The sequence below is a fragment of the Paroedura picta genome, chromosome 7 (genome assembly GCF_049243985.1).
Source record: "Paroedura picta isolate Pp20150507F chromosome 7, Ppicta_v3.0, whole genome shotgun sequence".
NCBI lineage: Eukaryota > Metazoa > Chordata > Lepidosauria > Squamata > Gekkonidae > Paroedura > Paroedura picta.
The window spans coordinates 11,732,292-11,757,374 of NC_135375.1; the positions used below are offsets into that span (position 1 = coordinate 11,732,292).

A 25,083-nucleotide genomic window follows, 5' to 3' on the forward strand; every position below is an offset into this window, starting at 1 on the left:
CTGTTCTGCACCGGAAAGCTCAGATGCAAAAGCACACTGAAAGTGCATTATCCCACATATGCAGAATGGGCCGAGGTTTCTAGACACTGCAATTGCAAGTTTAAGCTTTGAAGCGAGTTGCTATTAAAATCTAGTAAAACAGGCGTAGGAAACAGAGATGCGCTTTTGTGTAGGAGTGCGGAGAGTTAGGATGGAATCGCATAGCCCCTCACTATGAGTGGAAGAAGCTGAGCAGATAATGCAACAACAACAACAAAAATGATGAAAAACATGTCTCTTCTGCAAAATGCATTGTTGTTGTTGCTGTTGTTAGTTGCGAAGTTGTGTCCGACCCATTGCGACCCCATGGACAATGATCCTCCAGGCCTTCCTATCCTCTACCATTCTTCATAGTCCACTTAAGTTTGCACCTACTGCTTCAATGACTCCATACAGCCACCTCATTCTCTGTCGTCCCCTTCTTCTTTTGCCCTCAATCGCTTCCAGCATTAGGCTCTTCTCCCAGGAGTCCTTCCTTTTGGTGGCCAAAATATTTTGGCAAAATGCATAGAGACCATCAACTCCAGCTTTTCCTAGCGTTGCCGGGCAGCATGCGGGCCACAGCTAACCCTGCAGAGATTCATGGTCCTATCCAGATGTGGAGGCGGGCCCCTGTGAAGCAACCAGGTAGGCTGAGTAATCCTTACCTATCTCCATCTTTTTCCAGCTGCATCTCTTCGGTACACCCATTGCAGCCAAAGAGCATAATGAAAATACTGGCATCCGTACCAGCTCCCGGGAGATCTCCCGTCACAACGGTCACTTCGTAGAGAATCTGGGGGAAAGGGAAAGCACTTTAGAAAAACAAACCGAAAAAATTAGAAGAGGTAGCTTATGGGGCTGGTTCCCTCAAATCTGAAGTTAGAAGAATATCTAGTAAAAGTAAACAAGACAAATTTTGTATTGGAAATTGTGTGCTAGATTTTTCTTTTGCCTGAAACATTCAGAGTCGGGTCAGCTGGCCATAGGGTTTGATCTGAACTTTTGGCCTCAGAAGCTCTCAGGGCTCCATTGGTCAGACCCCATGTGGAGTTCTCCTTGCAGTTCAGGGGTTCTCGCTTTAAAAAGGATGTGGACAAAATGGAGATGGTTCAGAGGAGAGGATGAGGGTGCTCCAGGGCCAGGGGACCAAGCCCTTGGGGAAAGGCTGAAGGACTTGAGAATGGTCAGCCTGGAGAAGAGGTGGTGAAGAGACAAATTGACTCTCTTGAAGTATTCAAAGGTTGTCTCTTAGAGGAGGGCAGGGAAAGATTTCTGTTGGCAGCACAGGACAGGACCCACAGTAATGAGCTTAAACTACGTGGAGAATGATATCAGCTAGATATCAGAGGGGGAAACTTCAGTTAGAGTAGTTCAGCAGTGGAATAGGCTGCCTCAGGAGGTGGTGAACTCCCCCCTCACTGGCTGTATTCAAGCAGCGGCTGGACAGATCCTTCTCCTGGATGCTTGAGGCTGATCCTGCATTGAGCAGGGGGTGGGACTAGATGGCCTGCGTGGCCCCTTCCCACTCTAGGATTCTAGGAATCTAGTTCAGCAGTGGAAGGGGCTGCCTAAGGAGGTGGGGAGCTCCCCCTCACTGGCGGTCTCCAAGCAGCGGCTGGACAGATCCTTCTCCTGGATGCTTCAGGCTGATCCTGCATTGAGCAGGGGGTGGGACTAGATGGCCTGCGTGGCCCCTTCCCACTCTAGGATTCTAGGAGTCTAGTTCAGCAGTGGAATGGGCTGCCTAAGGAGGTGGGGAGCTCCCCCTCACTGGCGGTCTCCAAGCAGCGGCTGGACAGATCCTTCTCCTGGATGCTTCAGGCTGATCCTGCATTGAGCAGGGGGTGGGACTAGATGGCCTGCGTGGCCCCTTCCCACTCTAGGATTCTAGGAATCTAGTTCAGCAGTGGAAGGGGCTGCCTAAGGAGGTGGGGAGCTCCCCCTCACTGGCGGTCTCCAAGCAGCGGCTGGACAGATCCTTCTCCTGGATGCTTCAGGCTGATCCTGCATTGAGCAGGGGGTGGGACTAGATGGCCTGCGTGGCCCCTTCCCACTCTAGGATTCTAGGAATCTAGTTCAGCAGTGGAAGGGGCTGCCTAAGGCGGTGGGGAGCTCCCCCTCACTGGCGGTCTCCAAGCAGCGGCTGGACAGATCCTTCTCCTGGATGCTTCAGGCTGATCCTGCATTGAGCAGGGGGTGGGACTAGATGGCCTGCGTGGCCCCTTCCCACTCTAGGATTCTAGGAGTCTAGTTCAGCAGTGGAATGGGCTGCCTAAGGAGGTGGGGAGCTCCCCCTCACTGGCGGTCTCCAAGCAGCGGCTGGACAGATCCTTCTCCTGGATGCTTGAGGCTGATCCTGCACTGAGCAGGGGGTGGGACTAGCTGGCCTGTTTGGACCCTTCCCACTCTATTATTCTATTCAATTTTAACCATGTGCTCACCTCTCTGTCCCACAGGTACCCCAGCAGGCTGTAGTTACAGCAACCTTAATTTGAAGGTTTCATCACATATTTATTGGGCTACATAAACTTATCACCTGCCTCTGTCATTTAGACTCAAGACGTTATTACACAGAGTGACTCCATATAAATCAACAGGACGGGCCATTTCATGAACACGGCAACCTGATTAGGGTGGCAGATCTATCTGTCTGTCTGTCTGTCTGTCTGTCTGTCTGTCTGTCTGTCTGTCTGTCTGTCTATCTATCTGATATGTATACCACCCCTCTCTGATTCACCGTCTTGAGGCGTTAAACACCATAATCAAGATTATAATTCATTACAGTATAAAATCCATCAGTCAGTTTAAATTTTTTTAAATTACACTTAAAATAGCAGTCAGCACCACTATCAGCATCCGTCTTGCCAGCCCTGCAGTTGTTGACAAAGTGCATAAACACGACACACAATGCGAAATTACACAGTACACTCCTACCTAACTATATTTCTTTACCACATTCTTGTGTTCCCCATGCAGTCTCTGCCCTCATCACAGGCACAGAGGCATGCATGGGAATAACCAAAATTTAGCAGCTAGTCTATTTCATTTCCAAAAGATTCTGAGAAAGAACCCTCAGCCGCCATCTTTGTTTCAGGAGCCAGCTCAGAATGAAACCACAAGGTAACCTTCAGGCCAACGAATACGCAGTCGGCATCCAGGATGTTGTAGACGCGCGAGGTAAGTCCGTCGCCCATGTCTCTGGCCAGCCAGCATTTACAGACGAAGGTGTACATGACCCCTTTGGTGGGAACTATGATTGACATCTCATCCAGCAGCCATGAACTTTCAGGAGTTGCCCCATCGTGGCCCACCTGTGGGAGACAGACACGGAAAAAGATGCCACCAGTCAAACTAACCTGGACACTTTAGTGATTACAACAGTCTTTTTCAACCTCTTGACTGTGGAGGAGACCACAGTCAGAGTAGTTCAGCAGTGGAATAGGCTGCCTAAGGAGGTGGTGAGCTCACTGGCAGTCTTCAAACAAAGGTTGGATACACACTTTTCTTGGATGCTTTAGGATGCTTTGGGATGATCCTGCATTGAGCAGGGGGTTGGACTAGATGGCCTGTATGGCCCCTTCCAACTCTAGGATTCTATGATTCTATGATTCTATGAAATAAATTTCTCCAAACCCCTCGCCATCTTTGTTGCCCTCCTCTGGACACGCTCCAGTTTGTCCACATCCCTCTTCAACTGGGGTGCCCAAAACTGAACACAGGACTCCAAGTGAGGCTGAACAAGAGCAGAATATGAAGACATCTCTTAGCTTGTGGGTAGTGAGAAAAAATGAGGGGTAAATGAACATGAGGAATATTTGGAAAGGGAGTACCAATAACAGTTTAAAAGAGGGAGACTTTTTCCAGGAGAGCAGAGAACAATTTGTAGAATACTCTGAGAAGAATTACTGCAGCCCTATCCAGGACAAAATTTGCAGGAGTGACAGAGTGAAGAACATAGCCCAGCAGGGATCCTCACCCCCTTTCCTGAACTAACAGGACCCTGTTGAACTCCCCCAAGACAAGAATCCTCTCAGCCCGCACAGTTGGAACGGCCTTGGAAATGGCTCATGGTTTTTGTCTTCCCTCCCAGAATTGCTGCGCGTGTCCCTGTGTAATTACCTCAGGGATTAATCTGAGGCACCTTCTTATCAGCATCATTATGCATGGCAATCACCCCGAGGAAGGCTCCAAGTCGTTCAGTCCTAATGAATAACCTGTTCACTAAAACACTGGAAGGCCTGACGGTTGATCATCGTGTTCAAAAGGAAACGTTGCTCGTCGTTAGCGGAAGCGAAGAAACCCGTATTCGCTCTTTCGTTGCAAACAAAAAAGGACGTCCTAGCCGGGCCTTCATATTTTAATGCTTTTTTATTTTATTTTTTTGCAATAAACCACGCTGCCTGAGAAGACAGACAGCTTGTGGCTCTCCCGTCCCCACCCCACCCCCCAAACAATTGATCACTTTATCTAACTATTTCAGTCATCATTCCCATTAAGGATGTGATTAGCCTTGTAATGCCTGCGCAGCTGCAGAAAATTAGAGTGATTCGCTAGGGAGAATTCGGCGATCTGCTCTAAGGCTCAAAATCTTGAAGTGTAACAGGAATCAAGAGCGGAGCTTGGATGGCTGGAGGTATATTTCCTTCTTGCTCTCCCCCCCCTTTTTTTTTTCCTTTTTTGACATCGAGGCTAAATTTGTCACAGAAAGAATCTTTTTCCACCCATGTTGTGCTCGGTGCTGTACATGGCGTAGAAGCAGTACAGCTCCAGCTAACCGAAAGCCATAGCTACAGCATCTCCTTGGCATGCAGAATATGCTCGGGAATATGAACTCTACCTAGCTGACCAAAGTCACTAGTCCTCGGTGAGGAATTTGCCTCTCTCTATACTAGGCTTTTTCAACCAGGGTTTCGTGAAACCCTGGGGTTCCTTGACAGCCCTGGGAGAGAGAGAGAGAGGATAGAGGATAGAGCAGGGGTAGTCAACCTGTGATCCTCCAGATGTCCATGGACTACAATTCCCATGAGTCCATGAACATCTGGAGGACCACAGGTTGACTACCCCTGGGATAGAGGATGGATGGATGGATAGAGGGATAGAGATAGATAGAGATAATTTGTTAAACATCTATCAGGTGATATGACCATTTATGGTCATGTCAACCCTACCCTTCCCAAAATGGCCAATGATGGCCTGAAGGGGGTGGGAAGAGGAGGAGGGGAGGAGCCCCAGGTGGGCATGTACATGGCTTGCTTCCCGACCATGTTATGCATGACTGCAGCACTTCTGTCTTAAAAGTTCATGGACGTTTGTGATAGCAGACCTGTCACAAACTTCGGTTCGTGAACCACAAACCGGGCATAATTCATGAAGCCTATCCTAGCCATTTGCTCCTATTTATCCTGGAAATAGGCATGAACCTTTGAGACCTATCCTGTCAGGGTAATCATAGTCCTGGGAGGAGTTTCCTCGCCTTTTCCTTGTACTCTGCTATATGTGGGCCAGGTCTGCCTTCTGTGTGGGTGCAGGAAGACCACCATGACAGCAATTCAAGAAAAGAAACATGGTGTCCATGATGACCAAGAGGGAAAGCACAGGGCATTCAAAAGAGAATCAGAACAGGAATAAAAGTTTCCCATCCCTTCTATGATATTAGTCATACACTGACAAAACATGCATGCCGTACCCTTGATTTCTCTTCCTAAGTGCGTTGAGCAGTTCTCATGCTATATCCAACACGGGTACAAGTGAGCATGCAATTCAAATGGCACACTTATCCTGGTCCCTGGTTTCATTCCATTGATGCTTTGTTACAAACAAATGCACTGGTGTACAGATAGGATGCGTGCCCACCCACTGGAAGTTGTGAACAGGATCAGCAATTTAAGAAGTGGGAAGAATAAACTGAAAATGACCAAATTTCAGCATTTAGTGGTAGCTTTCTCTAGAACGTTTTATGGAACTGTTATTTGCCAGTGCAATGTCACCAATAGAGCCTCTTGTGGCGCAGAGTGGTAAGGCAGCCGTCTGAAAGCTTTGCCCATGAGGCTGGGAGTTCAATCCCAGCAGCCGGCTCAAGGTTGACTCAGCCTTCCATCCTTCCGAGGTCGGTAAAATGAGTACCCAGCTTGCTGGGGGGTAAACGGTCATGACTGGGGAAGGCACTGGCAAACCACCCCGTATTGAGTCTGCCATGAAAACGCTGGAGGGCGTCACCCCAAGGGTCAGACATGACTCGGTGCTTGCACAGGGGATACCTTCACCTTTACCTTCTCACCAAGCTGAATTCTGGATGCAGACTCTGAATTTGCGCCTGGCATTCTACATTTGTGGTTTTCTCCAGCACCCTCCAGGAGTCCATTCACAACTTGAATTTGGCACTTCCATAGAATCATAGAATCATAGAATAATGGAGTTGGGAGGGACCTGCTGGGTCATCTAGTCCAACCCCCTGCACTATGCAGGCATTCACATCCCAATCTCTCCTCTACTGTAACCTGCCACCCCATTAGGAGAGTGGGTGTTCCCACTTCCCACCCTTCTTTTTTTAAACAGCCATTGCGCCATTTTCCCCCAGGTATGGAAAGGTGCTAGGTCACATTCTTGACACCATTTTCTTGTCAAACCTCTTGTCTGCCAAAATCTCTCCTCAGAAACTCTGCCCTCCTGGAACACCAGGAATATTTGCTGCATTCTAGGGCAAAAAAGGAGGGGGTGGCGGAACCAACCAAAGAGTCATCTCCTCCTCTAAGCAGAATTTGGGAGAGGGGGAGACGAAACAGAAGACACAAGTTACATGACGGTGAGCAAGACCATCTTGAGAGGGTTGTTTTTGTTTTGGAGCTGAGCTGAGAGACTGTCGATGCAAATATTCCGTCTCAAACCTCCAGTTATGTAAGGCCTCCTTTGCTGGCTTTGTGATCTGTGCACATTGCTCACAAGACACGATTAATGGTCCTATGAGATATTTCCCAGGGTCTGGCAAGCCGCAAGAACAATTTACACGCCGAGCGAGAAAATTATACAAGAAGCTCTTCTCACCGCAGGCCGTTTATGAAATCCAGCCTCTGATCAAGAACAACACTTTGTCGAGTATTTTTGTTCTGGCTGTTGCTTAAAAATGCACTCGCGTTAAAAGCTCCCTGAGAATAGGAAGCCAAAAGCGAAGGGAAGAGACAGTCCTCCCTGCCGTGCCAGCTCTCTCTATGCATACAGGGCCTGTGTACGAGCATCCAAAGCCAGAGCAGTAACACTGCTGGATTAGAAGCAGTATGTGAATGGAGAGCCAGTTTGGTGTAGTGGTTAAGAGTGCGGACTTCTAATCTGGCATGCCGGGTTCGTTTCTGCGCTCCCCCACCTGCAGCCAGCCGGGTGACCTTGGGCTCGCCATGGCACTGATAAAACTGTTCTGACCGAGCAGGAATATCAGGGCTCTCTCAGCATCACCCACCCCACAGGGTGTCTGTTGTGGGGAGAGGAAAGGGAAGGCAACTGTAAGCTGCTTTGAGACTCCTTCGGGTAGAGAAAAGTGGCATCTAAGAACCAACTCTTCTTCTTCTTCAGTAATATCAGGGCTCTCTCAGCCTCCCCTCCCTCACAGGGTGTCTGTTGTGGGGAGAGGAAAGGGAAGGCAACTGTAAGCTGCTTTGAGACTCCTTCAGGTAGGGAAAAGCGGCATATAAGAACCAACTCTTTTTCTTCTTCAGTAATATCAGGGCTCTCTCAGCCTCACCTCCCTCACAGGGTGTCTGTTGTGGGGAGAGGAAAAGGAAGGCGATTGTAAGCCACTTTGAGACTCCTTTGGGTAGAGAAAAGTGGCATGTAAGAACCAACTCTTCTTCTTCTTCAGTATTATCAGGGCTGTCTCAGCCTCCCCTCCCTCGCAGGGTGTCTGTTGTGGGGAGAGGAAAAGGAAGGCGATTGTAAGCCACTTTGAGACTCCTTTGGGTAGAGAAAAGCGGCATATAAGAACCAACTCTTCTTCTTCTTCGGTATTATCAGGGCTCTCTCAGCCTCACCTCCCTCACAGGGTGTCTGTTGTGGGGAGAGGAAAGGGAAGGCAACTGTAAGCCACTTTGAGACCCCTTCAGGTAGGGAAAAGCGGCATATAAGAACCAACTCTTCTTCTTCTTCAGTATTATCAGGGCTCTCTCAGCCTCACCCACCTCGCAGGGTGTCTGTTGTGGGGAGAGGAAGGGAAGGCGATTGTAAGCCACTTTGAGCCTCCTTCAGGTAGGGAAAAGCGGCATATAAGAACCAACTCTTCTTATTCTTCTTCATGTACACAGCTCTGCTTCCCAACCCATAATATGCATGATTGGCCACTTCTGGGATTTCTTGAACCTTAAGCATGTTTCAGTGATAAAAAAAAGTTGGAAAAGGCTAAATTAATGTCAATAATGATATAGGATGCATTTAGTCCGTTCAAACTCTAGGGGAAGATGTAATTTATGTTTTCTACTATTGTGAACTTATTGAATTCTCTTGTTTGCCTTCCCTTCTTCGTAGGCTTGGCAGATCCAGGTTGAAACACTCCTGGGGATTTGGGGATGGGGCCTCGGGACGACAGGGACCTCAGTGGGATACAACAGGGGTAGTCAACCTGTGGTTCTCCAGATGTCCATGGACTACAATTCCCATGAGCCCCTGCCAGAAAACGCCGGCAGGGGCTCATGGGAATTGTAGTCCATGAACATCTGGAGGACCACAGGTTGACTACCCCTGGGATACAATGTCATACAGTCCCCCCTCTGGAGCAGCCGTTTTCTCCAGGGGAACTGATCCCCCTCATCTGGAGATGTGCTATAGTTCCAAGGGATCTCCAGGTCCCACCTGGAGGCTGGCATCCTGATCTTTCCCGTGTTTAATTTGAAGATTCTGTATCGGACTGCTAAAAATTAATTTGCATTTCCCTTTTAAAATCAGAAGAGAGGTCAGCATAATTTATGATTCTGCTAACTGCTCATCCTCCCCCCCCCCTTGGGGATTACAGCCAATCAGTTGATTGATAATCTTGTGTTTGTGCAGTCCCAGGCTGGCAGCATTTTAAAGAGAATCAGGATTCCAGCCCCTACGGGGCTTTAGAATCATGCACATTACGGCTCTTGCAGGCTCCGACAGTGACCGTCTATTCCTGGGGTAGTCAAACTGCGTCTCTCCAGATGTCCATGGACTACAATTCCCATGAGCCCCTGCCAGCGAATGCTGGCAGGGGCTCATGGGAATTGTAGTCCATGGACATCTGGAGGGCCGCGGTTTGACTACCCCTGGTCCATTCCCTCCATTCCCTGAATCCAGCTCCTCCGCCCTGCAGTTACCTCCACTTTCTTGACTTCTCCCACATCCAGGCCCATAACCGAGAACTTTTCCACGGAGGCATCTGCAAATTCCGTCTGACCGTCCGGGAGATCCAGCCAGAGCCGGTGAGTCCGCAGCCTCCCGGGACCCATGATGATGATGTAAACTCGGCTGTCGGTGTCGGAGCCCAGCTCGCTTCCGGTGGTGATGATTACGTGGTAAGGAATTGCTGAAAACAAACCAAACAGCCGGTCAAGGCAAGGTAGGGGGGAAACCCTAGCACAGTAGAAGAAGAAGAAGAAGAGGCAGAGGCAGAGGCAGAGGCAGAAGAAGAAGAAGAAGAAGAAGAAGAGGCAGAGGCAGAAGAAGAAGCAGAAGAAGAAGCAGAAACAGAAGAAGAAGAAGAAGAAGAAGAAGAGGCAGAGGCAGAAGAAGAAGCAGAAGAAGAAGAAGAAGAAGCAGAAGAAGAAGAAGAAGAAGAGGCAGAGGCAGAAGAAGAAGCAGAAGAAGAAGAAGCAGAAGAAGAAGAAGAAGAAGAAGAAGAAGAAGAGGCAGAGGCAGAAGAAGAAGCAGAAGAAGAATAAGAGTTGCTTCTTATATGCCGCTTTTCCCTACGCGAAGGAGGCTCAAAGCGGCTTACAGTCGCCTTCCCTTTCCTCTCCCCACAACAGACACCCTGTGAGGTGGGTGAGACTGAGAGAGCCCTGATATCACTGCTCGGTCAGAACAGCTTTATCAGTGCTGTGGCGAGCCCAAGGTCACCCAGCTGGCTGCATGTGGGGGAGTGCAGAATCGAACCTGGCATGCCAGATTAGAAGTCCGCACTCCTAACCACCACACCAAACTGGCTCTCAGTGGCTGAACAGACGCTCTCTGAACCTTTGCGAAGTCTCTGCAGAGCTGCTTATGGGATGGCGATCACACTCCGCAATTGCAGTTTTTTGTTCATAGTCTATTTGGGCCCAATTTAGACAGCTTGAAGGAACAGGGCACTGGACAGAAATCGTGCCAAAAGACGTCTTTGGCAAGTGACACGGAGCCAGAACTTTGGTGGTGAGAACTGCCTTCAACTTGTGGCCAACTTTTGACAAGCTGACAGGGTTTTCAAGGCAAGAGAGGCGGTAAAAACCCTATGAGTACTTGTCATGTTTGCCTTTGGTTCATACAGTGGCAGCTTGATCAATGTCCCACAATCCTCTTGGGCGTCTGGCTGGCTCTCTGCCTCAAGTTCCCCATCCCGGATTCTCATACTCTCCCAGGTCCTTGGACCATCTGAATATTATGGCTGCCTCTTAGACAGCCTATCTCAACTTTTTTACCGTTGAGAAACCCCAGAGGTGGTGCGATGATGGAGAATATGCTTAAGAGGATATATAGGTATGGACACCCCTCCCCTTCCCACCCCCTCCAGGCCCATCACTGGCCATATTGGGAAGGAGAGGGCGGGTCGACATGAGCATATATGGTCAAATCACCCGACAAATGTTTAACAAATGTTTAAAAATATATTAAAAATTAATTCCACTCATTCCGGAACCTTCCAGGGCCGTCAAGAAACCCCAGGGTTTCATGAAATCCTGGTTGAGATAGCTTGTTCTAGGCGTTAAGTTGTAAATCATTCATACTCTTTAATCAGAAGGAGGGGTAACCCTGTGTAAGATCACAGACGGTGGGAACAAATGGCCTGAAGCAGCAGCAAGATAGGACCTTAATCTGCTTCAAACTTCTGTATCTTGTTAGCTTCAGCAACGAAGCCTTCTATGTAGCCGTTAGTAGTATTTCAATAAACTACTGAAGTTCTTTCTAAGGTTCAGAATTGGTCTTCTTGGGGAGAATTGCCTGGATAGTGACAACAATGAAACCAGGAGATCTTGTATAGGTTAAAAAAGCACAAAGATCCTATGGAAAGGAAGGAGGCAAGAACATGCAGAGTTTAATCAATTCTATTTGGTTATAGTCTCAGCAAGAGGTATCCATCACTACTGAGCACATCTAGAGAAATATGGGAGTCTTCTACAGTCTCGTTCAAATGCACGGTGACATTGATAATGCAACCCAGAAAATGCCTTTGACAGATGCTTCAGATCCTGCCTCCACAAGAAGGTCTCCAGATAGGGACAGTTGGCCACCAACATTTGTGAGAGCATCTGGAAGTCCAGATGGAACGCATTGATGAATAGCTGAATATCAACAGGGCAGAAGAAGAAGAGTTGGTTTTTATTTACTTCTTTTCACTACCCAAAGGAGTCTCAGGGGCACATCGAGGAGCGGGGAATCAAACCTGGCTCACCAGATTAGACGCCACTGCTCTTAACAATTACACCAAGCCAGCTCTCAGAATCATTCGTGACTTAAACCTAATTTAATTTAAACCATGCGCTTTTGTTAGCTTTTTCCCTTCCACAGCTATTAGAATAAGAAGAACTGGTTTTTATACCCCACTTTTCACTGGCCGAAGGAGTCCAAAGCAACTTACAATTGCCTTCCCTTCCTCTCCCCACAACAGACTCCCTGTGAGATAGGTGAGGCTGAGAGAGCTCTGAAAGGACTGCTCTGGGAGAACAGCACCATCAGGGCTGTGACAAGCCCGGGGTCACCCAACTGGCTGAAGGTGGAGGAGCGGTGAACCAAACTGGGCACACCAGATTAGAAGCGGCCACTCTTAACCATAACACCACGCTGCAGCTAGCTAGATAGTTAGGTCTCTAAGCCTCTTTCTCTACATAGTTGCTTCTCTTCTGAATAAAAACTATTTTATTCTTTAAGCAACCTAGTACTCCGCCCTCTCTGCCTACCCAAACCCTGCCAACCCTATTTTCCTGCTTGGAGGAATTTTCTTTTCATGAAGGGACATTCAGGTGACTGATTGACCACCGGCAGTTTGAAGCAGGGGACGCGAGGAGGCACAGCTTTACTGCCTTGGTGGGAACCAGGCTTCAGACAGTAAGACATTTGGGAGCTTGTCTTGCTCCGGCCTTATAGCTCGGCCTTGTGTCCTTTCCCTTGGCCCCCATCTAGTATTTCCTTACATGCAGCTTCTATAGCACAAGCCTCTGAGTCGTCAGCCGTCTTGTCTTTCACATTTGCATTGTTGTCCTTGCTCAGAGATGAGTCCTCGATGCTCTTCTGGGTACGGTCGTAGTTCTAATGGGAGAGCGTAAAACAGCAGGCTGCAGATTAATCGCGGGGGTCCTTTTTGAGCCTGGAAACATTCTCCTGCCTCTCAAGGAATAATAGTACCACAATCACCAACAGGCAGTAACCTAAGTGGGATTTAGGATGGTGGATGGGAAATAAACAGATAAGCATACAATTTCCTGCGATTCCTAGAGAGGCATGATATCACTTCCTTCTTTCTCCAGAAGTGATGTCATTACTTTGCTGATGGGGACTGCCTGTGTCCCTCCTTGCCCACAGGTGTCCCATTGGTTTCCAGGCTGTCCAATATGGTTTCCAAGGCGAGAGATGAGCCGAGATGGCTTGTTACCGCCTTTCCCTGCACAGCAGTCCCGTACTTCCTGGATGGTCTCCCCTTCGTTACTAACCAGGGTCAACTCTGCTTTGCTCACCTCTACTGCCATTGTTCGCTTGGGGTAGTGGTTAAGAGGGGCAGCCTCTAGTCTGGAGAGCAGGGCTGGATTCCCTGCTCCTCCTCCACTTGCCAAGCCAGCTGGGTGACCTTGGGCTAGTCACAGTCATGTTAGAGCTGTTCTCACAGAGCAGTTCTCTCAGAGCTCTCTCAGCCCCACCTACCTCACAGGGTGAAGGTGAAGGAGAGAGTCCATTGTGGACATCAGACAAAATGACACACACACGCACACACACACACACACACACACACACGTACATGTCTTTGGGTCTATGAAGGAACGCAACTCTGATAAGTGAAGAAAACCTAAGTAATACTGTTTGTGAGTTCAAGTGCCGTTTAATATTGAAAATGATTTATATTTGCGCTTTCTACTTCTCGGGGAGATCTTCAAGCTAGGGAATGGAAATCTGAAATGCAGAAACCAAGCCTAAGAGCATGTCAATATTCAAAATCCCCCTCTGATTCCTTTTTAAAATGTATCGTGAACAAAGTTCTGTGTTACTGAGGAGTGCCTGAGTTGCGTTAGAATCGGTCCTAATGGACAGCATTTTTCCTTCTACAAAAAGGGCTTTGAAAGGATCAACAAATCAAGAATTTCCAAGCGCTTTGCAGAATGGGAAAAAAAGTGTTATAAGGAGGGAAAACAGTAATAAAAATTATCGGGGAGGGGATTACGGCTGCTGGAACAACACGCCTAAACGTGCAAATCCCATGGCACGTTTGCGGAGACGGGGTTTTTTTTTGTTAAACCTAATTAGTTTTGCCTCCTTAAAAGGAATTAATAATAGCGGTGAAGTAACCCTGGTCCCATCAGAGCTCCCGGCAGCCACACCATGTATTAGTGGCAGCCCATCCAGATCGTCCCGGGGGGAAAGCTCTGTTAGACCTGTTGTTAATGTGTAATCGTTTTCCGTGGCAAGCGTGCAATTTAGAACCACGTCCTGCCCTGTCGAACAAGCCCTGGCAGGGGGAACCCAGCTCCAGTCAACCACAGGACGAGCCCTCGCCGGGTAAAAGGCCAGGCGCCGCCTATTAATTTTGAGGCTGTTAATTAATCCACATCCTTCAAATGTTAATTAGCTATGCATCCGGTGGCTGTGCAATGTCTGAGCTTGCTCCATCCCCCTCGCAGAAGCTACAGCATTTCACGGAGGGGGAGAGGGACAGAAGCATACCCAGGCCTGGGTAGATGAGATCCGTAACTTATGGAAGCCTGTGCAAATCTGGACAATTTTTGCGTAAAATTTCTTGGGCATTTGGGCTACCATACTAAGTGCAAAGCATCAAAGAGAGAGAGAAAGAAAGAGAGAGAGAGCAAAATTCTTGTGACTGCCTCACGTGAAGAAGAAGAGTTGGTTTTTAGGCCCCACTTTTCACTGCCCGAAGGAGTCTCAAAGTGGATTCCAATCGCCTTCCCTTTCGCTCCCCGCAACAGACACCCTGTGAGCGAGGTGAGGCTGAGGGAGCCCTGGTATAACTGAAGAGGAAAAATAGGTATGCCACTTTTCTCCCTGCAACAGACATCCGGTGAGGGAGGTAGGGCTGAGAGAGCTCTGGGAGAACTGCCCGGTGAGAGCAGAGCTATCAGGGCTGTGACTAGTCCAATGTCACCCAGCTGCATGTGGAGGAGCAAACCTGGCACACCATAGGTGAGTTTGTGAAGCTGCCTGATACCAGTCCAGATCTTTGGTCCCTCTAGCTCAGCATTGCCTACCCAAACTGGCAACAGCTCTCCAAGATCTCAGGAAGAGAAAGGTGTTACTTGCTCTTCTAATATTCCTTTTTGGCTGGATTTTTGGCTGGACTGAATCTGAGGCCTTGAACAAGCAAAGCGTATCGACTATCCCCTGAGCCACAGGCAACAAAACACAAAGAAGTTGGTTTTTATAGCCTGCTTTTCACTGCCTGTAGGAGCCTCAAAGTGGCTTCCAATCACCTTCCCTCCCCCTCCCCACAACAAGCACCCTTTGAGGCAGGTGGGGCTGAGAGAGCTCTGAGAGGACTGTGACTGAGCCCAAGGTCACCCAACTGGCTGCATGTGGAGGAGGAGTGGGGAATCAAACCCGGTTCTCCAGATTAGAGGCTGCTCCCTTAAACTCTAAACCAAAAGACAGCAGTTGATTTTCAAGTTAATTCTGAGGATATTCCAGAGCTGGGCCGTGAGTGATCCAATGAACCCTTCGGCAGAAGCATGAACGCCCGTTCCAGTTTACTTTTTCGTAAAGGATCCTCTCGATCTTGCCGTCCTCCTTCTTCTTCGACAGCCAGCGCTCACACATGAACAGGTAGTAGTCGTCTGTATTCTCGTTCACAATCTCTATTTTGTCCAGATACCAGCATGGCCGCAGCATGCTGTTGTCGTGGCGGATCAGGATTTTGCTGATGGTCCCGAGGTCCACCGCCTGGATTGTAAATATGTCTTCCTGTAGGAAGCAGAAGAGAAAGAAGGAGTCCCAAAGCAGCTCACAATCGCCTTCCCTTCGTCTTACCACAACATACACCTTGTGAGGTAGGGAAGGCTGAGAGAGCTCTAGGAGAACAGCTCAGAGAGCACTGTGACTAGCCCGAGGCCATATAGCTGGCTGCGCGTGGAGGAGTGAGGAATGCAACCTGGCTCTCCAGATTAGTTCGCCGCTCTTAACCACTACACCACGCTGGCTCTCAACAGAACAGAAATATTGCAATGGCCATGCAGTCCTAGGAAGGGCATGCAGATCTCCCAGAAGAGATCATTTTCTCCGGAGGACATGGCTGCCCTGGAGGATGGACTAAGAACCCTGTCATTTCTGGATTTGCTCCCTGAATTCCCTGCCCCGACTGTGAAGCCTCTTGTGTTACCCCAAAGGCTGAGCCTGAAGATCTCCTGGCCTTTTTCTGAAGGACTCTTAGAGTTGCCAACTCAGATTTGGAGGGGGGGTAGTTTAGGGATTCTGGGGTTCAGGAACAGGCAGAACTCCAGCAGAGATGGAATGCTATAAAGAAGCATTTTTCAACTGCTTGATCATGGGGGAGCCCCTGAAATAATTCATCAGGTTTCTAGGAGCCCCAGAAGTGATGTCACCTGGCCACAGCCCCAGAAGTGCCATCTCACCAGAAGTGACATCATCACCCGTGTTGACAGGCAGGCTGGAGGAGAACTGGGAGGGGGAGGAGAGGAGGTGGTTTAAGGCGGGAGTAGTCATGCAGGCTTCGCCCCCTCCCTGGTGCAGAAACCACAAGGGAACTCGTGCTCAGGAGGGGTGGAAGTGGCCGGTTATCTAGCTTGTGGCTGAGCCCATTAAGGCAGGAGGGGAAAGGCCACGGACCCCCTCTGGACCTTCCGCAGACCACTGGTTGGGAATCCCTGCAATAGAGTCCATCTTCCAGAGCAGCCAGAGAAAATGATCTCTTCCGGGAGATCTCCATGCCCTTCCTGGAGGTTGGCATCCCAAGTGGCTCTTCGGGGGGGGGGGGGTGTAGGTCTGCAGGGAGGCGAGGAGCCCAGGCAAAACCATGAAGCACAGGCAGAGAAGTTCCATCCGCCAATTCTTCTGCGCAGGCCGTAGAATCTAAGGTGGTCATAAAATTTTATTTCCAAGGGGGGAAGAAGCCCAGCATGGCAAACTAGACGTGGGTCAAATATTCCAAACCAGATGGCATTAATAAGCCATGACTCAGACTGAAATAAAGGGCCATTTCGCACGGCTTCAAAGTAGCAGAATGGTTGCTATTTGGAAACGCTACTAATTTGCCATAACCCACGACGTCGTAGACAATCTGCAACAATCCTGAAACCAATCAGCAAAAAGCGCTTCGTTGTGGCGCTTTCAGGGGAATCCAGAAAAGTGGATTCACCCTCCGGATAGCGATACACTCCTGCAACCAATCTGCAACAGTAGCGCTAAAGACCTGTGCGTTATCATTGTTGCTGGTTCTTCAAAGTCCCTCCCCCTGGCTCTCTCCTCCAAACTTCCGGCGAAGCGATCGCCATTTTTTTTTCTCCGAGCGAGCGGGGATAAACGCACCGGCGAGCCTCTTTCTGTTTAGAGGCTTCCCTGGCTTCAGTCCTTCACTTTTAGTCACTAAGCACAAACCACTGAAAAGCCCGTTTGCTGAAATAAAGTCCCTTTATTTTTTACAAATAAATCCAGCTGAAAATCGGGCCCGTGAGAGGGGGGGGGGATTTTTTTTTTATCACTCGAGGCAGCGTGCAAACGATCATACAATCAAACGACAGCTCACATTAGGCAGCTGGATGGGTCTCTCCGTAGCAACGAATCTACCTAGATTCGTTGCTATGGGTCGTTTTTTTTTTAAAAAACCTTTCTTAAAGGGAAAGGGGCTGTTTGGGAGCATGCTAACGGCTGCCCATTGGCTGCTTGACGGCCAGGGGCGGGACGAGCTTGGCAATAGCGCTTCCTTTCTAGCGATTTCTGCCGAGACCGGAAGCCTGTGGGAAACGCTAAAAAACGCAACTGATTCCACTACAAAGGCAGGTATGCATAACGACGAATTCCACTATTTTAAATGGCGATTTTTCATTCCGCAAACAATTTGCAACAAAGATCCCTGTGCGAAAAGGCCCAAAGAGTTATACTCCAGTTAGTTATGGTTAATTGGTTATATGGCAGTGTCCAGCTTGCCAATTAAGGTCTGCCCTCTCAAGCCCAGCTCTCTATGGCCCCTCCTTTAGAGGCAGGCTGATCAGTGTCAGAGCCTTTTCTGTGCTGGTGCCTGGCCTCTGGCCCCCCAGGGTTGCCAACCTCCAGCCGGGGCCTGGAGATTTCCCAGAATTACATCTGATCACGAGGCAACAGAGATCTGTTCCCTGGAGAAAATGGCCTCTTTGCAAAGTGGTTTTTGTGGCATTATACCACACTGAGGTCCTGCCCCAAGCCCCGCCGTCCTCAGGAATGTCCCAGTTCCACACCGGCAGCCTCACTGGGAACCCCGACCCGAGGGAGAAAAGCTCTTTCTTGCTGATGCCTGTACCTGTCCTCTTTCAAACTTGTTCATGTTCGTATCAGACTTGCTCAGTTGTCTCTCCCCTGTGTCTCCCAGGTCTCCATAGATGGTCAAGAACACATTGGCGTCCGTCCCGGCGCCAAAAATGTCCCCGGTATAAACGACAATACTGTATGTACAATCTGTACAAACGAAAAATAAGACAAAAATTTATTCTTTTGGAGAGGTGGCATTGGCTAGCAAAACATCCTACGACTTTTATTTAATCCCAAACCCATTTCTGGCAACATCTGCAAAACATCTGTAGACAAACTGGAGAGTGTCCAGAGGAGGGCAACAAAGATGGTGAGGGGTTTGGAGACCAAGTCGTATGAGGAAAGGTTGGGGGAGCTTGGTCTGTTTAGCCTGGAGAGGAGACGACTGAGAGGGGATCTGATAACCATCTTAAAGTATTGAAGAAGCTGCCATGTAGAGGATGGAGCAGAGTTGTTCTCTCTTGCCCCAGAGGGATGGACCAGAACCAATGGGATGAAATTAATGCAAAAGAAATTCCGTCTAAACCTCTGGAAGAAGTTCCTGACAGTTAGAGTGGTTTCTCAGTAGAACACGCTTCCTTGGGAGATGGTGGGTTCTCTGTCTTTGGAGATTTTTAAACAGAGGTTGGAGAGCCATCTGACGGAGAGGCTGATTCTGTGAAGACTCAAGGGGGTGGCAGGTGACAGTGGATGAGCGATTGGGATGTGAGTGTCCTGCATGGTGCAGGGGCTTGGACTAGATGACCCAGGAGGTCCCTTCCAACTCCATGATTCTATGACTCCCTTATGCTTACTGTTTCTTTCTTTCTTATTTATTTTGATGATTTAAAACATCGTACCCCAATCGTATCTAATTTTCTCCCCAGCTGGGACTCAAAGGCAGCTTAGAATGTTGTTCTGCCGCCTCCAACAAGCCCTTGAGGCTGGCTAGGCTGGGAGTTTGCAACTGGCCCAGCAAGCTTCCATGGCCCAAGTGGGGATTTGTCCTGGGGCCGCTAGGAGTCCTGGTTTGCCTCTCTGTCCACTATACTAAACTGAGTCTCACCACACTAAATAAACACTGCAGTTGTCCGGTGTTCCCCAAAACTGGGCAAGGGAGGAGCTTTGGGAGTCTCTGCTCACTTCTTCAGTAGAAAAGAGCCAGAGTCCAGGAGGACCTTCAAGACCAGGGGTAGTCAAACTGCGGCCCTCCAGATGTCCATGGACTACAATTCCCAGGAGTCCCTGCCAGCATTCGCTGGCAGGGGCTCATGGGAATTGTAGTCCATGGACATCTGGAGGGCCGCAGTTTGACTACCCCTGTTCAAGACCATCAACATTTGTGGCAGGGGAGGAACTTTCGGGAGTCACTTTCCTCCCCCCACTTTCCACTACTATATAATCCTGCAACAGATTTACACAGCTATTCCCCCGAGGGTATAAATAGCCAACCTAGCCTGCAGTTTGTCTGCTGAGACTGGGAGTTGTCAGCTTTCCACAGGGCCTGCAAGACGGAGCTCTTCCGCCAGGCATATGGTTGAGGCCAGGGTGAGGTCCCGAAGTTACTATCAGGGGATCTCTTAGTGTTGGTTAGACCAGGACCCTCGCTCCCAATGAGATTGCTCCTTGACCCCAAGTTGGACAGGGGGTGGGAGTTTAGAATTCTGTTGGGTCTCCATCTTGTAACGCGTTAAGGGGATTTTTAGGGGTTGGATTGTTTTTATAGTTTTATTGTAAACCGCAGCGAGACAAAATTGGGAGCAGCGGTATATAAATTTGAAAATTAATTAATTAATTAAGAGCTCTCCAGAGTTGGTCAGTTTGTCTGTCTCTCTGTCTCTGTCTCTATCTCTCTCTGTCTCTCTGTCTCTCTGTCTCTCTGTCTCTCTCTCTCTCTCTCTCTCTCTCTGTCTTTTCTCCTGAGGTTATTTAAGCAGAGATTCCTTTCTGCACGTAAAGCATATGCTCAACTGCCAAGAAGGAAACTGGCAGAAATAACATATCTTTTCTCCTACTCTCTTTTCAATTCCCGGCACCCCCAGACGTTCTCAAGGGTTATGCTATTTTGTTGTGGTTGTGGTTGTTGTTGTTGGAGAAACAAGGTTCACTTGATGAGCTTCATCAGGCTCTCATCATCTGGGTTTCCCTCAATCGTCTCTAAATTACGGCAACATCCCTTCAACACGCTCCAAGCTCAAGAAACAAAGCTGGGAACATCATAAACTTATAAAAGGGTTGGATCTCGTCCAGCTCTTCCTCGTTTTCCAGAAGGGCCGGCTTGAACGCATCGAGGCGAACTTTGAAAGTAAACTCAGCTGCGTCCAAATGAGCGCTTGAGGAGAAAAGGAAAATCGCCAATGAAGAGGATTCGGTGCTGGAAGCTCTTTGTTCAATATTTGGTTTGGGCTTAACACATCCTGTAAGCACTTGTTTGTACAAATCATTGACATCGGGAGTTAGAAGCACCCTTCACTTGATACTGTTTTCCATTTATTTACATGATCAAGGGTTTAACCCGAGGGTAAGGAACGTTGTGCATATTTCGCGTAGGTAATCTAGGGCTTGCAACTGAATTTACTGTTAGCAACGCACGAATCCCTGACAGCTGTAAGGGCTTTCAAACAGCAGATACTACCTACGGTGACAAAAAGCAACGTCCGCCTTCAGAGGCAGTAAACCTCCGAATTCTAGTCCCAGGAGGCAACATCATGGAAGTCTCTTCAGAGGAACTGGCTGGCCACTGTATGAGACAAGATGCTGGACTAGTTGGACCATTGGTCTGGTCCAGGAGAACTCTTATGTTCTCATGAAGGCCTCAACCTCCATGCCCTGTTAGTGGCCCTCCAGAGGGAGGACTAGTTGGCCATTGTAAGAGAGGATGCTGGACGAGATGGACCACTGGTCTGATCCAGCAGAACTCTTCTTATGTAGGTCTTGGCCTCCGTGTCCTGTTGCTGGCCCTCCAGAGGGAGAACTGGTTGGCTACTGTGTGAGACAGATGGACCAACCGTCTAATCAGCAGGGCTCTTCTTATGGCTGCTACATAACTGATTACAGTGAGGGGTGGGAGGGGTCATGGTTCATTGGTCAATCCATATGCTTTGCAGGCAGAAAGTCTCAGTTTAGTCCCTGGAAGGTCCTAAAGTATCTCATGAGAGCGTCTGCTAATCTGAGCAGGAAATCTTGAGCTCTTTGCCCAGTGGTGTGACTTGGTAGGTACAAAGCAGCTTCCTGTTTTCTTATATTCAAGGGGTTTCTCCTATACCAGGGTGGATAGAATTCCACAACATTCTCAAGGGTTCAGTTCATGTCCCATTGGCCGGGAGGAATAACTTCTGGCTCCACCCACCAGCCTGGCTCCACCCACCAGGTGACTCCTCCCAGAAACATATCCAAACAGACGTACTTTCCAGGGCATCCTCGATTACTTCGTCGATCTGCTTCAGCGTCCCGTCCTTCAAGAGTTTCTCGGTGAAGACTCGGGACGGGACCAGTTCCCTCATGATCTCTCCGTCTTCTTCAGATGATGCCAACCACCTGTCACACGGAAAAGTGGTTTTTTCCGAACCCTGGTGTGAATGGAAAACAAAGGAGCTCTTTGATTAATTTCATTTACTACGTTAGACTGCATCAACTTTTCAGATTCTGCTAAAGCAGGGGTAGTCAACCTGTGGTCCTCCAGATGTTCATGGACTACAATTCCCATGAGCCCCTGCCAGCAAAAGCACTACCCCTGTGCTAATGGATATTTTGGGGGGCCATAATTCCTAGGGGCACCATAAGTGGGAAGCTATTTGATGGCATTTCACACACGCGCACACACACACACACACACACACACCCCTTGGAGCTGCTCAGTCCCTGCACATTCCTGAAGTTGGACTGGATTTCTGTTGCCCATGTGCTGTATATACTAAATCCAGTTGTTGGTGTATTTGGTAAGGCTGTGGCCCAGACCATATAACTGTAGCTCAAATCTTTAATGGCACCTCCCCAGCAAGGCAGTCACAAGAACAGGACTAGCAACACAGCTTGCATAAAACTGTAATCTTAGCCCAAACAAAACAACCTCCTGGATTATTACTATTTATTATTTATCACCTGGCATGTGTGTAGTGTAAGCAGGGGACCCAAAGTCCCGTGGCCAGGCAAGGGGCCTTGGGAGATGGTTTACCATTGCCTGCCCCTATGTCATGACCCTCATGTTCCTTGGAGGTCTCCCATCCAAATATTAGCTAGGTCGACCGTGCTTAGCTTCCGAGACTGGATGTGATCAGGCTGCGATCTCGCTTTGCTCAACAATGGACACTCGCTGGAGGACCACAACCCAGTCGATCTCTCTCTGCCTAATCTACCTCGCAGGGTTGTTGCAAAGATGAAATGGAGGAGGAGAGGACATTGTTGCCCCCAGTGGGGATAAAAGCAGGGTGCAAATTTAAAAGGCAAATCAATAATAAGTCAATCGGTAGCTCTTGCGGCCCTTTCTTGCATTCCCAGGGAAATCCTGATTGCCACTTTGTAGTTTGGAGGGAAATTTCCTCCAGGCCAGTCTGGCCAGGGATTCTGCTTCTTTTTGGTGGTGGTGGGGGCATCATCTGAGCATGAAATTGGGGTCCCTGTGGGTGGGCAGGTGGTTGTGAGTTCCTGCATTGTGCAGGGGAGGTTGGACTAGATGACCCTTGAGGTCCCTTTCAACTCTATGATTCCACGATTCTATCTATCCAGGGTCCCACACTGCCAGAATCACTGCCCCGCTATCCCGTACTGCTCCCGTTCTCCTCCACATCAGGTTTGGGGCGGGGGGGGGGGACCCAAATGCCCCGATTTCCCTGCCCTTCCCCTCCCCACCCGGCACAGCTGATGAGACAGAATTAAGAGCGGTAATTGGGAAGCATGAGTTTGCCTTCGGCTCTTTGCAGTGAATGCAGCTTGGCCTGCTCAAACGCCGCCAATTTAATCTGACCTCGTTTCCCCCCCACTTCCAACCCCACCCCCCAGGAGCACCAATACATCTAGATGCTCCTTAAAAGTCTAATCAGGTAGCATGGCTTCCCCAGGCTGTGGCAGCTGATTGCTACCCATCGGCAGGCTGTCCTGTCCTGCGGCAGAGGTGTCTCAGGCCTCGGCTCCCCTAGGCTTCCCCTCCCCTTCCCCGCTTAGCCCGAATCCAAAAGCTCAGCAAGAGAGTAGCGGGTGGCCCTCTAAGCTCCTCAAGGCGCACAATGCCGACTCCTCCTCTGAGCCGCGAAGAGCCGGTTCTGCACTTAGAAAGGCCGAGTAGGCGCCCTTGGGCCAAGGGAGCTATCCAGAGTGCTGAGTCTAATCGCCGGATGCCAGAAGCGGAGGATTAAGCAAAACCGAGCTCTTGCAGCTCCCCTGCGATACGCTGTCCAGCCCAACCGCTCTTGTTCCCAAGAAGCATCTGTCCATCCCCCCCCCCCCCCCGAGGAACACAGATTTTATTCTTTCTTCGGCGGCCGCTCCCCCTATCTCTTTGTGCCTCAACCCATTCCCCGATCCATTCATCTTCCCCTCCTCTCTCTGCCGCTTGTCAATTCACAACCTGGGCTGCAGCCATCCTGTCACTGGATCTATGCCCAGGTGAGCTCCTTAGAGGCTCTTCCCACTCGGCTGCCCCTCCTGGAGCCTCATTATGGCAGGGTGGGAGAAGCCCAAGAATCGGCAGAGGGGGGAGGTGAGTAGAGCCGAGGGCAGGACACGCAGTAATGGGTTTAAACAATGTGTAGAACGATAGCAGCTAGATATCAGGAAAATTCTTCTCAGTCAACAGTGGAATGGGCTGCCTAAGGAGGTGGTGAGCTCCCCCTCACTGGCAGTCTTCAAGCAGCGGCTGGACAGATCCTTCTTCTGGATGCTGGAGGCTGATCCTGCATTGATCAGAGGGCTGGACTAGATGGCCTGGTTGGCTCCTTCCCACTCTAGGATTCTGTGAGTCTAGTTCAGCAGTCGAATGGGCTGCCTGAGGAGGTGGGGAGCTCCCCCTCACTGGCAGTCTTCAAGCAGCGGCTGGACAGATCCTTCTTCTGGATGCTGGAGGCTGATCCTGCATTGATCAGAGGGCTGGACTAGATGGCCTGGTTGGCTCCTTCCCACTCTAGGATTCTGTGAGTCTAGTTCAGCAGTCGAATGGGCTGCCTGAGGAGGTGGGGAGCTCCCCCTCACTGGTGGTCTTCAAGCAGCAGCTGGACAGATTCTTCTCCTGGATGCTTGAGGCTGATCCTGCACTGAGCAGGGGGTGGGACTAGATGGCCCCTCCCACTCTAGGATTCTATGAGTGTAGTTCAGCCAATAACCCTGACTGTAACAGATGGGGAGGGGGTGGCTGATGGAAAATTGCTGGCCTAAGACCTCCTTGTGAGCTCTTCGCAGGCCTAAGATGCATACTGGAGACGTTACGCCTTTCAGCCCATTCCCTTCCCGGTGGTTCTGCACCAGTCTCTGGTTCTCACCTGTGCTTGATGAATCCAAGGGACCCAAACCTGCCAATGGCCGAATGAGTGCGGGGAGTAAAAGTCTGCACCCACCTTCCCATTGGGCAGAAACCTGCGGACCTCCACTTTATACAGGTGCCACCCCGGATTGATCCCCGAATTGTCGTGCCCGATGCGAATCTTCTCAGTGATGTCTCCTATGTCTTCCAGCTGAGGAGAAAAAACAACACCGTGATCCTGGGACCCTGTTCTCAGCGTCTGCAAAACAAAGCGGAGAAAATATCCTGCCCCAAACAAAAGTCAAGAGCCTTAAAAGGTCAAAATAAGGGAAATGAACTCAATCCTGTGTAGGATTCTGTGTAAAAAACTGTGTAAAAAACACGATTTTTAAAAAATATATAGTAGTAATATTTATTTAAGTTAAAAACCCAATGTCTTCACTGACCAGATGCGTTTCGGTGTTACTGCCTTTATTAGACATCAGGTATCAAACAAAACCAGCATACGTAAAATACAATAAATTCCAGAATTGTTATCACTCGTTGGCTCCTTTACATAAAATGATATCCTCAGAATCATTTCTGAGGCAGGCAATTTATTGCCTACAGGCAAATTGCCTACAGGCAATTTATTTTATTATTTATTTATTTTATTTATTACATTTATATAGCGCCTTCCCTGAAGGCTCAGGGCAGTTTACATCAAACAGAGAACTGTACAAATGACTCAGTATACAATAACATAATAATAACTATAACATTAT

The 25,083-nt window shown here is 49.1% G+C and overlaps 1 protein-coding gene across 1 annotated transcript in view; it reads right to left on the minus strand.

Annotated features, from left to right (window-relative positions):
* LOXHD1 (lipoxygenase homology PLAT domains 1) overlaps positions 1–25,083 on the minus strand; it is a 146,014-nt gene that overhangs the window by 30,527 nt on the left and 90,404 nt on the right. Inside the window, exons 27-34 of the mRNA XM_077346719.1 lie at positions 24,414–24,530; positions 21,275–21,437; positions 17,882–18,036; positions 15,124–15,333; positions 12,348–12,462; positions 9,339–9,547; positions 3,147–3,332; positions 687–814 (exon numbers count right to left, since the gene is read on the minus strand). Coding sequence (XP_077202834.1) covers positions 687–814; positions 3,147–3,332; positions 9,339–9,547; positions 12,348–12,462; positions 15,124–15,333; positions 17,882–18,036; positions 21,275–21,437; positions 24,414–24,530 — 1,283 coding nt within the window. The remainder of the gene's footprint in view (positions 1–686; positions 815–3,146; positions 3,333–9,338; positions 9,548–12,347; positions 12,463–15,123; positions 15,334–17,881; positions 18,037–21,274; positions 21,438–24,413; positions 24,531–25,083) is intronic.